The sequence below is a fragment of the Egretta garzetta genome, unplaced genomic scaffold (genome assembly GCF_000687185.1).
Source record: "Egretta garzetta isolate BGI_Z169 unplaced genomic scaffold, ASM68718v1 scaffold221, whole genome shotgun sequence".
NCBI classification, from domain to species: Eukaryota; Metazoa; Chordata; class Aves; order Pelecaniformes; family Ardeidae; genus Egretta; species Egretta garzetta.
In genome coordinates, this window is record NW_009258543.1 from 81,763 (window position 1) to 98,357 (window position 16,595).

The following is a 16,595-nucleotide window of genomic DNA, read 5'->3' on the forward strand; positions in this document are numbered from 1 at the left end:
GAAGACGAAGGTGCCGGGCAGGGACAGCAGGTACCCCGGGCTGTGGCCCTCTCGGGACCCGAGCAGTCTGGGGGCACCTTAGATGCCTGGGTGCCCCATTAAGCTGCTCCCTGAACTGGTGAGCATGCTTGGTTCCTTTCCTGTAGCTTACGCATACCGGGGCATAGGTAGATGGCTGAAACCTTGGACCAGGTCTGTGCTGTTCCTGTTATCAGAGGAACTAATTGCCCTCTGGTATTTAATTACTTGTTGGAATGTATTTGTATGTTTGAAACTGTCTTACCTGTCAGTGTGTGCTAGAGTAAGAGCTTTGCTTTCACATTCCCGAAAAGAACTTGGAAGAGAAGCAGGGGTATGTTGTAGCGACTATGTAAGCTAAGAACTATGACCTCTTTCAGTTATACTGTATAATCATTTTAATGTTGTTAACTAGTGAAATTGGGGCACAGTGCAGGAGGCTATGGTTTCTCACGTGGTAGGCAGACACAAAAGCTGGGTGTATTAGGACAGACTAAATCACTTCCATTTTGAAGTTCAGGATTACAAACGAATACAAACTCAGTGTAAGCCTGACTTCAGTAGGCTTGGGTTTTGGGGTGGGGGGGGTTAAGTTTAGCTGATTCTAAAAATAGTCATCTTGGGTTTATTGTGAGTTCATGTGATTTCTGGATTAGTTGTGTGAATTGCTTGTACAGTAACCAAATGCATAAGCAGTTAGGCTTTGTCAGAGCAAACTCAACTGTAAGTGTCTATTACATGTGTGTGGAGATGTTTGAAAACTGGGTATCTCTTCTAGTGAGAGGCATTGAAAGATAATTCCAAAACGTCAATGCTATTTTCTGCTGACCTTCCTTTTGTTAACTCTTCAGTGAAACTGCTGGGTGTAAGAGTTCATAAAATATGGAATCAGTATCGTAGAGTATCTCTTTTTGTTTCTTGTTATCTTGACTGATTTTAAAATACAGAGGTTGTTACTGTAGCAGTTGATCTGTATGCCAATTCCAACCAATTCAACCATACTCTCATGAAGTGACCTCAGTTTTAAAAAGAAGGAAAGTGGTTCTGTAACTGAAGCACAAAGCCTTTAAGCTTTGTACCATATAGCCTAGGTTATACGATGGGAAATAATTACAGTCTATAATTAAAATACAGAGCTGGCAGGTAAGTTACCATCTGACTAGGAAAAGGAGTATGGGGGTTTTTTTTAATTCTTTTAAGTGACCATTAATAAGGGAAACTTAGTAACCAAGCTATGCGTGGGGTATGTGTATGGTTAAAAGAGCACACTCTGCAATTTTTTTTTCTTTTGTAGAATTTGCAACTGTAATTAGTAAATTACCTAAACTCCCTCCTCCCATGCACATTGGTCTTACCAGTAGGAGCCAAGCTGTTTGCCTCTGAATTAAGGACAGAATTCATGGTGCTGTTTCCCTTCCCCCACTCTTTCTTCCTGAACTCATTTGAGTTTTTCTGGTAACTCAGGGGTTTCAGGTCAGGTTAAAGGGAAAACCTCCTCTTGAATCCTCACAAGGAACTTCTTGGCAGTAAGGATAGCCTCTCCTAGCAGGAATAGAGCTGTAACTTTTACTAGAAACCAACCATTGGAATAATCACTCTGGTAGATCACTGCCTCAGGCCTTGTTCCTCCTCAGTACTTTTCTAAAAAAGTGTATTAATGTCTAGGTGCTTAAAATTTTCCAGATCTAAAGTAGACGGAGCCTGGAGAAGGGAATAGAGACAACATCAGTGTATAAGTAGATCCACTGATGCCATAACTGAGGACTGAAATCCTGCCAACTGGTACCTAATGTTTCTGTTGTTTTAAAGCTCTTTAATGTGGGACTCTGCTCTCTTCTCTTTAAACACTGTTTCAAAAGATAGTGTTAAACACCTTTCTTTTGAGGATACCTTGCTTGTTTTCAACTGGCCAATGAGCAGATGTGGGTTTGGGGAAGATTACTGCACTCTGTGATGGTTATATTCTTATTAAGTAGCTCTGCAGTTCTGCTACTTGATTTAAGTACATGACCAAAAGACTGACAGTAAATGGGGTTGGACTAGATGACCTCTAAAGGTCCCTTCCAACCCAAAACTTTCTGTGATTGTATGGCACAGGTTAGAGAAAGCAAATGATCACCTTAGATACTGATAACAGTAGTTACACATTTTGGAAAGTGTGGTGAGTTTTGCTATTAACCCTTCTTGGCTTACAGAAAGTTTATCTTAATGTAGTTTTTTTCTGATAAAGCTCAGTTGAATGATGTAAAATGCCATTGGATGGGAATGTGGGAATAGGTCTGTCAACGAATCCTTCCAAATTTATTCCTCATCTAAAATGTACCAGCCCTCTCAGTGTTTGCTGAATGGCTGGGGTAATATTTTAGTGCCAGAACTTAAAGGTTAGAATGTAAGATTTGTACTGACAGTGACAGTATATATTCCACGTTAATATAGAACAGACTGTACTATTCTATTTCTTGGAATACAGCTTGATGTGTTCGATGGTTTAAGACTGAGCAGCAGGTTTATATTAGCTGGCATCTTTGCATAGTTCTCAATAGATTCTCTTTAAAAATTCCCTGCATTATTCTGTGCATTCTCTCTGATTGATTTCATCTGAGGATGTAGCATGAAGCATGACTTCTAATTACACATATACAGATTTGAATTTGTGGGATCAATGTAAAAAAAAAAAAAAAAGAGCAGGTTTGCACGCAGATTAATATTTGGCAGTCTGTCTATTCCTAGAGTAGATATCCTACTACCTTCTCCTTGTCTTCCCCCTCAGACCAATTAACAAGTTTGCCAGCTAAGTAACACCTTTTTTGCATCTTACAGCAATTTGCCAGGATTTTCTGAACTATGCGACTACAATTGTGCTGTTCTAATAAATCACCTTCTTGTGGAATCTTATTCCAGAATGGGGGGAAAAAACCAATTGGCAGGTGAAACTAGGGTAAACTCGTCTCAAAAGACACTTTTGAGATTTTAGTGAACTGAAGTTAAGCTTTTAGGAGACAGTGTTGCCATCAGGCTTGGCAGCTATGCAGAAGGCTGCTTTTGATCACATACCAAAAGAAATACTGAAAGCTCCTAGTTGATGCATGATAATGTGCATTAAACTTTGGCTAGTGGGCTTTCTAGTAATTTATCTAAATAATAGAACAGACACTACAGTTTTCACGGGGATTTGGTCTGTAATCAGGATTGAGACCTTCTTCAAAGATATTTGAATGTGGTTTAGCGTAGCTATGACAAACTCTTTTTCTGTAATGCAAATAAATGTGGGTTTTTTTGTGAAGATTTTTATCCCTGCTGTTTAACACTAGCAAGGACTGCAGTGCATCTGAGTTGTATTTGAAAGATGTGAAGAAGTTGATCCCTAGCTGCAAAGACAAATAGTGTGGCAATGTTAGCAGTTGACAGGATAACGCTACCTAGTGTTGTATCTTCTGGCAATGGGAAGATTTCTGGAGTAATGAACAACCAGTGTGATACATTGACTATATTTCTTTTCATATGTTGGCAACAGAAGTATTTGATGTTCCTATGTATTTCTTGTGTGCATGTATGTGTAAATCTAGCTCTTGTCTTCAATCACAACACTTGTATCCTTCGTGTTAATATAAATCCAAGGGTTTTTATTCTGTTTGACGAGTGTCAGTGTCTGGTAAAGAGGTAATAGATGGCGTATAATTGTTTTTACACGGGGGGGTTAACTGTACTGTGGGTTAGTAACAATAGCTCATGGCTCTTCAGCATAAAATTAGTCCACAGTGTAATAGGTTTTCATTATCATAAAAATCCATCAGTTCAGTTAGTATTTCCTTTTCTTTGTGGATACTGCTAACCCATAAAAACAAAGTAATTGTATCTAATGGTTATTTTGTCCTTTTTGGCCCTTCTTCCTACAATCAAAAATCTTTAGGGTAGACTAGAATGATGTTCAATTACCTGATATAACTGTTTTAAAAACTTACTCTGTTGAGAACACAGTACTCTAGATAACAACTTGCAGTAAATTTATCTGTGCATGCTGTCTTCAGTGGTGCTTGTTAGTGTAGTATCTTGCATGAGTATGTATTTCTACTGAACTTCCAGAAACACAGAATTAAACAGTAAAACAAACAGCTCTTCATCCACTCTGCCCTTTACATGCCAGAGTCTTTAGTGCATGGAATATGCATGTATAATAAATGGGACATCTTGTACTTGCTGTTGTGAGTGAAAACTTGTTCAGACGAGTTCCTTCCCCCTCCACGTGAGTAGAGCTTGCGTGAATTTATGTAACTGAAACAAGTTCTTTAAAGAAATTCAACTTTTTGAGGAATGATGAATATTCACTTGTATTCTTCCATGTTATTGACAGCTGTAAAATATCTATGGGTAGGTGATAAAAATGAGAGAGTCCGGATTTTTGCAGTTCCATCCATGTAGACATACTTCATTTATACAGACTCCTTTTTAAAGCCTCAATAATCCTATTCTGTGGCTATAGGAATCTGCTCATGTATGTTGTGTTGAAGGGTTGGAACAGTAAGAGAAATAAAGATGAGATTTTGCAATAAGTAGTCCACACCAGAAGACTTGTAGAAAGAGCTGTTGCTTTTTACTATATTCATGTTGAGTTTTTCTTTAAATCACGTTTTAACTGTTGGCTGTTTCTGTAGTGTGACCGGTTCTTCGCTTGTTTTCTCGCTTTTCAGTATATTCATACTGTCTAATCACATGCTGAGATGAGACATGCATGATATTTGTAGTCATCCAAGTTCTTCTCTGTGCTTACTGTAATCAATAACAAATTTCACTTGGATAATTATAGCTAAACTGCTATATACCTGCCCTGGGCAAAAAAAGAATATCTGTTCTTCTATTTATACAGCTTGAAGATTTTTTTTTTTTAGCCAGTGCAGAGCATAATGAGGAATATAGCTTGAAGAAATACCTTGGCATTTTTTAACCTGTTCAAACTATTGGGGAGTTACATTGATCACTGTAGTATCTTATCTTAAAAATTTTACTTTTTTCACTTCTTACTAGAATATTAATAAAATCAGTACATGAACATACAAATGCCTGATGTCTGAAGCTTGTGAGGAGGAAAAAACTTCCTGTAGTGCATTAAATACTGCCAAGCAAATCTAAAAATTATAACTGTTAATCTTTCTCTGTATCTTTGTTCCTAACTTGAATTCAATTATGTTATACGAAATATTTTAAGACTCTTAGGAACAGAAAATATAGCAGACTGTAAAAAAAAAAAAAAAAGTCTTATTAGGAACTGTAGGGTGACTTTTTTTCTTTTCCACGTAATTTCAGGGTCTGAGCAATGATCACTCTGTGTTGGAGGTGATGAGCTGGACTGGGTGGAGAACTTCCAAAACCTAGGTTCAGTTACTGGAACAATAATTTTCCATTGAGTTAACATAGCTGTTGACACACCCTGAGTGGAAACAGGACTTAAGACTTTTGCTTATATAAAAACAAAGATGTAGTATTTGGAATTGAAATGGGTAGAAAGAAGGCACTGATCTCCAGCAGAATCACGGCTTGATGCATATGCAAAAATACGGAGTATTTATAGATAGTCTTAATTGTCATAATGCATCTGTATGGGTTTGGGGTTTACAGCATGTCATGCTTTTCACGCTTTTTATATATGTGAGTCGTCAGGAATCACGCTGCTGCTTATGAGCAGTGGTGAGATTTTTTTTGTAATACATATCAAATAAAAGCACTTCTTTCAGGAAACTTCATTCCGTAAGGACTTGAAGTAAAACACAGTACCTAACTCTTTAAATAACTGTTCACTTAATAGATTTCAATTAGTGTTTTGAAGTTACATGAAGTAGTCATTCCCTATTTACTCAACTCATGTCATAAGCAATTCCTAGTTTCTAGGCAGTAACAAACTAATGTTGTTCTGTGCCTTTTCATTTTTAGAACCTGTCAGTCATGAGCATTCATTATTGTGTTTGGTTTCTTTTTTTTCCTCACTCAACCTAAGGACAATATATTTTTCAAGTTCTTCAAGTATTCTTGCACAACGAGGAAAAAGAAGAAACATTTCGGTGAATGAGGAGTTTTCTGCTTCTATAGTGTTTTCCTTGAGAAGTGGGTCTTTGAATGAGGATGACAATGGAAGAGATGAAGAATGAAGCAGAGACCACTTCTATGGTTTCCATGCCTCTCTATGCTGTTATGTACCCTGTCTTTAATGAGGTAAGCTACATTTTGCTTTAGAATGTAATAATCCCCTTTACATTGGGGAAATGTGATCACAGTAACAGGGTGCTCATCTTGATTGGGAACGCTTTGTGTCTAACACCATCATCTGTCTATGTATTGTTGTACCCTTCTTTCCGTGCATACGATTTCATGCTCATCAAAGATTGCTGGGTGTCTTGGCCCTGATTTTTTTTCCTTACCTTTTACAGAGGATTTTCACAAAAATGCTAGGTCTGGCATTCTATGGCAGGAAGTAAGATACGGTTGAACATCTACCTGTGAACAGCTTGATACGTTTTAATTTTACTGCTAATGGCTATAGTTTGATAGGTTATTTGTTTTTCTGTGAGTATCGGAGATAGTCAAGCTGTTCTCAGAAGTTTCTGTCAGACTTCTGTAGGCTGGATGATAAATGCAAAATCTGTCCAGTGACATGTTTGATTTCTGTGTTTTTATTTTGGGGGGAGGTCTTTCCCTTGGGATTAAACTTTATAGTAGCTCTCCCTCAAATGAGACCGGTAATTTGAATGCTTCTGTCACTTCCCTTTTTTGCTTTGTTCTGGTAACATTAGAATTGCTAATAATTCTAAACTTTCATTGCAGCTAGAAAGAGTAAATCTATCTGCAGCTCAGACACTGAGAGCAGCTTTTATTAAGGTGAGAAGTAACTTGTATTGAAGAATCATTGTTGAAAAGGTAAACCATATATGATGAAGCTAAAAAGCCAGCTGTCTTGTTTCCTTGTGTCTTTGTGTTTGAAGACTGCATCTTTGATCCAATGGTCTAAAAAAAATACGGACAATTACATGGACTGTAAGTTTGAAATGTCTGCAAATGTTATGAGTAAAAATCTGAATGATCCAGGCATACTAAGCAATTTTAAACAGAATATTGTCTTGTGCATGTAGTACAAAAGCTTAAATGAGGAATCAGTCAGTGAAGGTAACAAGGTTATAAACTTAGTCTAAATATGACAAGACTATGTAGCATAGGTGCTCATGAGAAATAGGCCTGCAGCAGACTTGGAAAATGGTTTACAAAGTGAATGGTAATGGGATTTTTTTGTGGATGAGGATAAGGTCAATGTTTGTATTTGCATCCAGCAGTTAATGGAGAAAAGCTTCTTCCAACTTTTCTATTTTATTCCTAAAGAATGAAAATACAGCTATTCCTTTACAGTGCTTTATTGAAGTGGTGATCTTTTGAAAATCTTTAAAGAAAAATAATTATAGACGTGACATATCTTAACATGTGAGCTATGCAACTAAGTAATACTCCCCTGTTTCTACACTTAAATCCAAGTGTGCCTAGATAGTCTTAAGTCTTGACTAGAGCTCATACAAGTTAAATGCTTTTCCGACTGGTGGTAAGGAGCTAAGCTGCATGCAAATAATGTAAAAACTGAGATATTGGTGGAAATGATAGTGCTAGCTAAAAAACCCACACACCCTCATTCAACACAGCATAATTCTTTGATAGCAGCACAGGTAGTGTGAATACCTCCAATGTTAGTCTAGCTTAACTTTACTTAGATATGTCATCAATCAAAAGGTTTTTTTTAAAAAAGCAATTCTGAGATGATGTTTGAGCATCTGATGTGATTCATAAGAGGCACATTTATAAAATGTCATGTGGAAGATGGGGGAGTAGCACCTGTGTTTGAGTGAATTAAATCCCAATGGATACAATATCTTTGTCTCGAAGCTTAGTGTTTATGGAAATATAACAATATGGAATTTATTGAAACACTTTCTTATTCAAATTGGAATGAGTGGAAAGGATTATTGGAAAAGTTGTTTATACAAAATCACTGTTGTAATCCGAGAAAAATGGATGTCATAGTGGAAGAATGATTTTCAATGTAATCTGCTAGTTTAAAGCCATTAGACTTTTAAAGTTTCTAGCAAAGTCCTGCAGTGTATGAAGCAAGTTCCATGGAAATCTGCCTGTGTGCTTGCAATATTCAGGTCTTGCATATTTAAGAATAAAAATTTCCTTTGCCGTACAGGCTGAAAAAGAAAATCCAGGTCTTACACAGGACATCATTATGAAAATTCTGGAGAAAAAAAGTGTGGATGTGAACTTCACAGAATCTCTTCTGCGTATGGCAGCTGATGATGTAGAAGGTAGTATCTTATGTTGAATGAGTGTATATTTAATTACACTGTTAACTAGGAACATGCATTTCTCTATGCCTATTTTCAGAAGAGGTTATTTGTTTCTTAATAGGCTTTTTTCAGCATGGTAGAAGAATATTTTCTAAATACTTCTTTTGGAAAAGTTAGATCTCCCTAAAACACGTACTTGACTAATAGCAGAAAGAAAATTGATGTTTAGAACTATGTTTATGTGAGTGCATGGTTCACCTTTTGCAGTGCTAACAACCAGAAAAAAAGCATATAGAGTATAATACCTTTTCTCTGCTTCAAATTAAAAGCAGTAGTTATACTGTCAGAGAAGGGGAGCATACAGTAGGCTTTAATAATACAGCATTTGATTAGTGTAGTGTCTCACTTAAAGTAAGATGGGCTCTTTTTCCACCTTGTGATAATAAAGATTATTTTTGTACTGTGTTTCTATTGATGCCGAGTGTATTCACTGCAGTTTTCTGGTCATGGCTGTTTTTGTACTGTTCACCTTCAAATGTTAACATGGCAATACTGCTGCATTTTGTGAAGTAGTGTTTTTAGCTGTTGCTAGAGATTTGAGGAAAAACTAATGGTATTTTTGAATATGTTCTTGTTAGAGTATATGATTGAAAGACCAGAACCAGAATTCCAAGATCTTAATGAAAAGGCACGAGCACTTAAACAGATTCTTAGTAAGATTCCCGATGAGATCAATGACAGAGTGAGGTTTCTTCAGACAATCAAGTAAGTACTGTATTATGTATTTCTTTGCAGATTGAGGAGTCAAACTTCTTACTTAAATCTGAATGTTCAAATGCTGTAGGAGATGCTAGCAACACTGTGCCCATTGGAAAGGAGCCTGATCTTTGCGTATAAGTGAGCAGAGTTGAGCATTTTTAACAAGAGCCCCATGTTGCTAGACTGAACTTAACTTGATGATTCCTAGTTTCAATTCCTGTGTCACTGGTCTAGCTCTTTGCATTTGGTCTTGTTCCATACTGTCTGACACTTACTCTGTAGAGACTGTTGTAAGAAGTATTTGGCTACTAGAAGGGGATTAAATTCCAACATTTAAATAGAAAAGCTTAAAGATATTACAACTATCTTTTTATTGCCAAATAGGGACATCGCGAGTGCAATAAAGGAACTTCTTGACACAGTAAATAATGTCTTCAAGAAATACCAATACCAGAACCGGCGGGTATGTGCAATAACTTTTTCTAGAATATTTTTAATAGTATAAGAGGAAGCATATAATTTTGATCAAAGGATGACCAGCTTAACTGGTCAACGACATAATACTCATTTTGATCATTTTGATGACCAGCTTAACTGGTCAACGACATAATACTTTAACAACAGGATTGTTGTATTATAGGTTTCAGAAGTTCTTATAGGAAGAGGGCAATTTCTCTGCATGTCTGCTAAAAAAAAAAAAATCAAAATTCCTATACCTATATAATATTAACTAATCCTCTCAGTTTAACATTAAGATTCTGACTGTACCCAACAATATATGAACTAAGACTCTGCTCCTGCTGTTTTTGTTTCTTAGGCACTTGAGCACCAAAAGAAAGAGTTTGTAAAATACTCCAAAAGTTTCAGTGATACTCTGAAAACCTATTTTAAAGATGGAAAGTAAGTATGTTCTTGTACTAACTTTTTATGTAATGAAAAGTATTCTTGACTAATAGGGGGAAATAAGACAAGCTTTTGGGCATAAGCTACTGTCTTCAGGACTTGCCTAATTTTTTTTCCTCACCTATGTCCTCAGACCATCATGGCTGCTTTAAAATATTTTTATTCCTTTTGAGTAAAGGGAAGTCTGTTAAATGCACAACCACAGAACACCCATGTGCTGTATTACCTTTGAATTTGAACATGTGAAGTGAAATTTCATGGTCTTGTGTGGCTTTTTCAATATACATATAAGAACAAAGAAATGATGAATACTTCATTGCAAAAAGTAATCTATGTATTTGAAGTATCATTTGCAAACAGTAAACATCTGTGCAGTGTTTTCTTTGATCTACATTTTTATTGTCCTTTCTTTATAGCTCCTTATAGTGCTTTGCAGTATTTGGAATTAGCTGATTAATCTTTTTATATTTGAAAGTTTTAGCCTTTGAATATTTTAGCCTTCAAACTGAGGCTTTTTTCAGGTCTTCACCTTGGGTTTTGAAGTCTCTACTCTTGTCCGTTTCACTGTAGTGACTGTTTTGGCTGATGAGTGTAGTCCCCTCAGATTTTGACAGTGCCAATGTGTTTTATGTGCTACTGTTCTAAAGATGAGACCTAACTTTCATGTCTGGTCTTGTTGAGGTTGGCAAAGACTTAAGAGCACCCAGGGGATGGTGCATTAATAAAGGAGAGAGAAGTTTTGAGACCAGCTGTGAATACTACCTTGCTCCTATCAAAGCATTCTTTCTTTTTTCCTGCTCGTATTTAGATTGGGGCTAAATTTGGTTATGGTACCAAAATGAGAAATTTAGACCTTGGTAGCTTTATGATTACTGGATTGATGTATGGATAATTTTTCACGTCGACTAGGTCTAAACAGTCTCAGTTGATGAGAAAACTATTTGACTGAAAAAATGGGGAAAGGGTTGGACGTGTTGTGCGTGGACCCCAACCATACTGAAAGAGACCAGCTTTCTTTAGCCCTACGTGTAAAGTGAATGCTGTGCCGTGTATTTTGGGCATAAGCTTTAAGTGTGTTAGGTATTATCAGTATTGTAAGAAATCCCAGGTAAGGCTTGTATTGCCTTGTGGAATCTGAAGTAACTTAAATCTGAACTGCATGTTGAATAAGATGCCCTGCTCCCACCAGAAAGTAACAGCACTAAACAAGAGTCATGCTAACAGGCATCATTACTGAGCTGAAAAATTCAGTGACCCCATGCCTCTTTCTTAACAAAAGGGTAACTGAAATAGTCTGTTACTTCCATATGCGTGCATGCTTAGTATTGCTTGAGGAAAGAGTTGCAAATTCTGAAAATACTAGGGGATGAAAAGTTCAGCTTTGAAAAGAAGAGGTGTTTAACGATCATCTGCTCCACTCTTTTTCTTGGTTAGCTAAAACCCCAGAAATACATGATTGAGATATCAGTGATGGTTGAGAGCCAAAGTCTTTAAGTTCCTGCCAATAAACATAGTCTTTCTAGGATTAGCTATGCAAATAAGTCTGTCTGTTGGCCAGGGGTAAGCTTCAGGTGGATCATATGGTAAAACATAGATGTGCTTCTGATTTGCAGAGCCTAGATGCCAGTATATTTAGTTGCTCAAACTTAATGCTGGATTTATCGAATGACATATTTCTAAAAATGTCTGAAGCGGTATCTTTCTCTTTTAACAGGGCAATAAATGTGTTCGTAAGTGCCAACCGACTAATTCATCAAACCAACTTGATACTCCAGACCTTCAAAACTGTGGCCTGAAAACTGTATATGTTGAGAGTTGTACTTTTCAATGGTGGATAGGGTACCTTTATATGTAAATTTTAAAGTTTTGACTGTATAAATTATCAGCCCCTCTCGAGGGGCCTAATGCAGGATTTTGAATGGGATTATTGCCATCTTACACCATATTTTTGTAAAACATTGTAGCTTAATCATAATCTCACAATGAAGATTTTGCATCACTTTTTGCTATTATCATTCTTTTCAGAATTATAAGCCAAAAGAATTTACGCCTTAATGTGTCATTATGTAACATTCCTTATAAGAATTGTAAATATTTGGTGTTCTGTTTCTGACATTTTAACTTGAAAGCGGAAAACTGCAAGATTATGTATTTAACAATATTGGTGGCAAATATTCAATAAATAGTTTACATCTGTTAGACTGTCTTTTTGTATGTGAACAACAATGCATAACTCATCTTCCTAGAACTGCAGAACATTCATTAAATGGAAAAATAAGAATTATTTGGGTGCTTAAAGCTACTGGCAGTTCAAATCAGTATAAAATTAGGGTTTTTTTTCTTAAAGCTGAGATTTTTTTGGCTGTGACCTAATACTAGACCAGAATACTAGAATAATTCTATTTAAATGTCTTTGGCAAAAAAATAAAGAACCCCAGAAGTGAGGTGTGCTTTTGTTTTTGATAGAAACTAAATCCCACTTCTTTCTTAATCTTCTGTTGATGCTGAGTTAAGAGGTTTTTATTCCTAGACTACTCTGAGCTTTTAAGCAGAGAACTACTTTAAACATATGCAGCTGACTATGCAGCAAAGGGTGAATTTAAAATATTAAGATAAGTGGGTTTTATATTGGTACCCTTTGGGGGAGGGAGGAGGAGAGAAGATAGAACTCTTCAAGGTAGCACTAGTGATGTCTATACTATGCATGCCATATGGCAATGTTTTTTTTCAGGGACTGAAATCATGTGAGACCTCGATTGATAAAACTTGTTTGTGTAGATGGTTAAGAACTGCTGATGGAGAGATTCCAATTTTATCATTGTGATTTCGTGGTGACATTTCACAAGTTCTAATGAGTATCTCGCATTCCCCTTTGAAGCCCACCTTGAGTTTATTTTGAAATAGAATTGTTACAGAATAAACTTCTGAAAATCTTCAAAATATTTACATGGCCATACCTAGTAAGTTTAGGGAAGAATGTGAAGCAGTTTATGAAGCTGCACGAGCAGTTGCAGGAGGATCGCTTCAGACTGAAAGAGCACAATTGCTACAGAACTATTCCTTGTTCAGGTATAAAGGGTGAAGAATAGGTACAGCCAGACTTCTCTTGCACACTGGTCCGGTGCTGTATTGCTCATTTGGGGCAAGTGCCTTATCCAGAGTTCAGCAGCTGGGTCTTTGAATTTGGTTACCTGCTTAAATGATCTCAAGGGAGAAAATTATATCTGCAGCCCTTCAAAATAGCGCTGGATGTTCTGCCGTGTATCTGTGCATGGAAATGTTTCCTTGATGAAAGCACTGACTGTTTTGAAATATAACAATGTGAAGGAGAGTATTATGTAAAAATGAGTTCTTGGGAATGTATGTTGTGAATTTCTTGGTTACATAAAGCGATAAAGAGGACATGCTCCTTAAAGCTTGCTGTTCAGGCTGTTTTCTGTTTTGACAGTGGTGTGGTGTGTTTGCTGGCAAATTGAGCTTAGGAACATGGCAAAGGGATGCATATACAGTTCCTAGTTAGAACTTTTTGTTATTTATTAAAGCTTGGCATGCTAAACTGTCATTTCTTGGAAAGCTGTAGAAGAAATGCAATGTTAGCAGTTACAAAGGAGGCAGCCTGACTAATCTAGAGGAATATTTAATTTGCATCTTTGAATTCTGTAAGTAAAAAGGTTGAGTAGTCATCCTTGTGGATTATGTTAACTTACATCCTAGCGCCAAAGGACTTAATGAAAACTAATTAGTTAGGCAGAAGAAACAGCCAGGCACCAAGACTTTCTGATGCTTCATTTATCTTAAAAAGAGTGTTTGGTACTGCACCCATTGGCTGCAAGGGGGCACGTGAAAGCTGGGGTTATACTTTGTGAATTGGACTTAATTCCAATAAAATTCTGAGATTTTTCTATATTCTTGGATTGAGAGGGAGAGCAGTGAGTGTTGGCAATCCTTATTAGTCAAATGATACCATGTTAACGTCTGTAGGTGTAGTTAAAAAAGTTAAAAAAAAAAATACGACTTGGGTCCCAAACAAGATGCTGTGTTATGCCCTGCTGCCTGATTCCTTGAAGTTAAAAATCAAAGGGGCTATCAAGAAATGAGCCGTTCCTGTTCATCAGTTCTTCCAAAAACCTTTATTAGGTAAAAGGTACCAAGTACAGGGCTAAGCTTCAGGTAGTCTGGCCAATATGTTTTGTTTTATTTGTAACCTTATTGTGGTTTCTTTGTTACCCTTGAAAATAATGGAAAATTATTCATTGTAATCAATGTCTGGTAATGGGAAAACTTGAAAACTGATGTCTTCAGGTCACGCTCTTCTCTTGTGTGCAGTGAATCCATATCTAGTGGTTTTACAAACTTTATTTTCCACTGAGTATGAGCTGGGGCGTACGTCTGTCAAATTTTATTGTGGTTTTGCACTTTATTAAAAATACCTGAGTAGCTAAAGATAAGTTTCTCTTAAGGATTTCTAATACAGCAGTTGGTGTTGCAAAATGCTATTAGAAAATTTCAGCTGTGAATGTGGATTATAATTGATAAGATGATGTCAACTTACAGAAAACCAATCTAATAAAATAAAACTTTGTATATTTGTTAATGAAGCAAAGAAATGTCTTAATCACTTGTTTTGATCTTTCTCAGCCTGTAAAGAAATGAAGAAAAGCCTAGATTGACTTATTTCTGGTTAGAAGCTTCTTGGTTTAATACTGATAAAAAGTTTTGTTTGCAAGTCTGTAAGATGTGCCAGGTGCCCAGCTCAATATAAGCTTTATCTGGCGTTGACAGAAAGTGGTAAGTATGGAATTTCACACCGTTCTGTTGTCAGAACTTCTGTTTGTCCAGACAGTAAGATGAGACAGTATCAGTCTTGATTAAGCATTATCTTTTCATATATCTCATCTAGATTACCACCAAAGCGTTCCTTTGTAATGTTCTTTTTGGATCTTCCACGGTTTGTCAGGGGAAGACATGCCTTGCCTACTCTGCAGGTGTTGCCTGATCTCTTTATTTTACAGAGACTCTGCATGCTTCTCTGAATTGGGTGGGGAATGAAAGGGAGGTGATCTAGACAAGCTTGCCACAAATTCCAGTTTTGGATTATTCCATTATGAAGGGGAGATAACTAACAAATATAATTTATGTGTGAGATACTAACCACCATGTTTGGCAGGGCAGTGATTATCACCTCTGGAGCAGGCGCTGGCTGTTCTGCTTGAGAACATCGCTTTGCCGTGCTCAGTCTGGCTCATCCTCCCACGGGACCTAACCAGTGCCCTCTGGAAAAGCTTTTGCAGGCAGTTTCTACCCGTGAGCTGTGGGAACTCCTTCAGCTTTGCATAATGATTCACTGCATTTGTTCACTTTGTCATTTTTCACTCCGCTGTTTTGGTTTTCCTCATACTTTTCTGGGCCGATGTTGCTTTCGAGAGACCAGCAGGAAGCGTGCTTCAGGAGCAGAACCAACCTTAGTGCTAAAAAACAGGGCTGAAAAGATGCTCCTGGGTCATCAAGCTTGGCTTCCTGTTGCAGAAGTTAAAAAGTACTATATAATGTTGGTCATAAATCTGTCCAGTTCTGTTTTAAAGCTAGCTTTTGTCCTCATTCCTCTTGTTAGATACAATTTTAAAACAGTCTGAAAGAAAAAAAAAAAAACCTTCAAATATTAGAGTTTAATATGCTGCATAAATTTAATTTATGATGAAGAATTCACTAACCTTGTCCACAACCAATTGTTCTTTTTCCCTCTTCTTCACTTAGTCTTGGGATGAATTGTATGCTGTCCTGGGCTTCACTTTTTAAAGATACACAGTCCCAAGTTTTTGGTCCTCTCTAGAAAGAGTAGAGGTGTAGGCAATGCTAGATTTGCTCCTTTGAGGCTGAGATAATTTTTTCCTCGTGCTTGTTACACAAACTTGAATTTTGCAACAAAATTCATTGGAGATGGTGCCTCCAAGGTGGAGGAGGAGGGTTTGGCTCATCAAGAGACTTCTGTGGAGGTGATGTCCCTTAGCTTCTCTGTCCCTCTCCTGCCTCGCAGCACATTGTCATGCCAAGGACTCCTAGCAGGGGTGGGGGAAGAAAAGATCTTCCTTCGGCATTCACACCAGGATTGATTCCTAGGTGATCACCTGTGTTTCTCTTCTCTAATTTAGCATATGTTCCATGTCACCTATGCAACTGTTTTTGCAAGAGCTGTGCAAGTACATGGCTTTTTTAATGCCTGTTGTAAGGTTGAGGAGTGCAGCTTGGCAGCATTGGAGGTGCAAGAATGGTTTGTGCCTCCATTGCACTCAGCATGAAAAGCTCCGACTGTGCTAACGATACCTGGACACTATCAGAGTATACAATTATAGGATAAAGGGTTTAATCTCTTGCCCGTCTCTGCCACTATCACAGGTCAAACTGTGTTAAGATCGGTAAGGCTTTACTTGGCAGCATAGGCAGTGAGAATTTGCAATTTAGGAGGCTACTGTTCCAGAACGTATGCGTTGTTGGGTACAGATGAATTTGGTCAGAAAATTTCAGTTAGAAGTTTGTCTTTGGTTAGACTTGGCTATTGCTGGTCCTTTGGAGTTTGTTTCTTGCTATTAAAGATTCATA

General features: G+C 37.2%; 1 protein-coding gene across 4 annotated transcripts; it reads left to right on the top strand.

The window, feature by feature from the left end:
* The first annotated feature begins 138 nt into the window (after window positions 1–138).
* Window positions 139–14,546, top strand: PDCD10 (programmed cell death 10). 4 transcript variants are annotated; one of them, XM_035902869.1, is made up of 9 exons: window positions 139–1,800; window positions 5,320–5,388; window positions 5,944–6,222; window positions 6,832–6,885; window positions 8,237–8,354; window positions 8,975–9,101; window positions 9,480–9,558; window positions 9,913–9,995; window positions 11,713–14,546. In XM_035902869.1, the coding sequence occupies exons 3-9, from the start codon at window positions 6,127–6,129 to the stop codon at window positions 11,792–11,794; spliced, it is 639 nt and encodes a 212-aa protein (XP_035758762.1). In that variant the 5' UTR covers window positions 139–1,800; window positions 5,320–5,388; window positions 5,944–6,126; the 3' UTR covers window positions 11,795–14,546. The 4 variants fall into 4 exon arrangements, with proteins under 4 accessions (XP_035758762.1, XP_035758778.1, XP_035758770.1 ...); XM_035902885.1 differs by having other exon boundaries at window positions 6,008–6,222; XM_035902877.1 differs by lacking the exon at window positions 5,320–5,388 and having other exon boundaries at window positions 6,008–6,222.
* The last annotated feature ends 2,049 nt before the right edge of the window (window positions 14,547–16,595 follow it).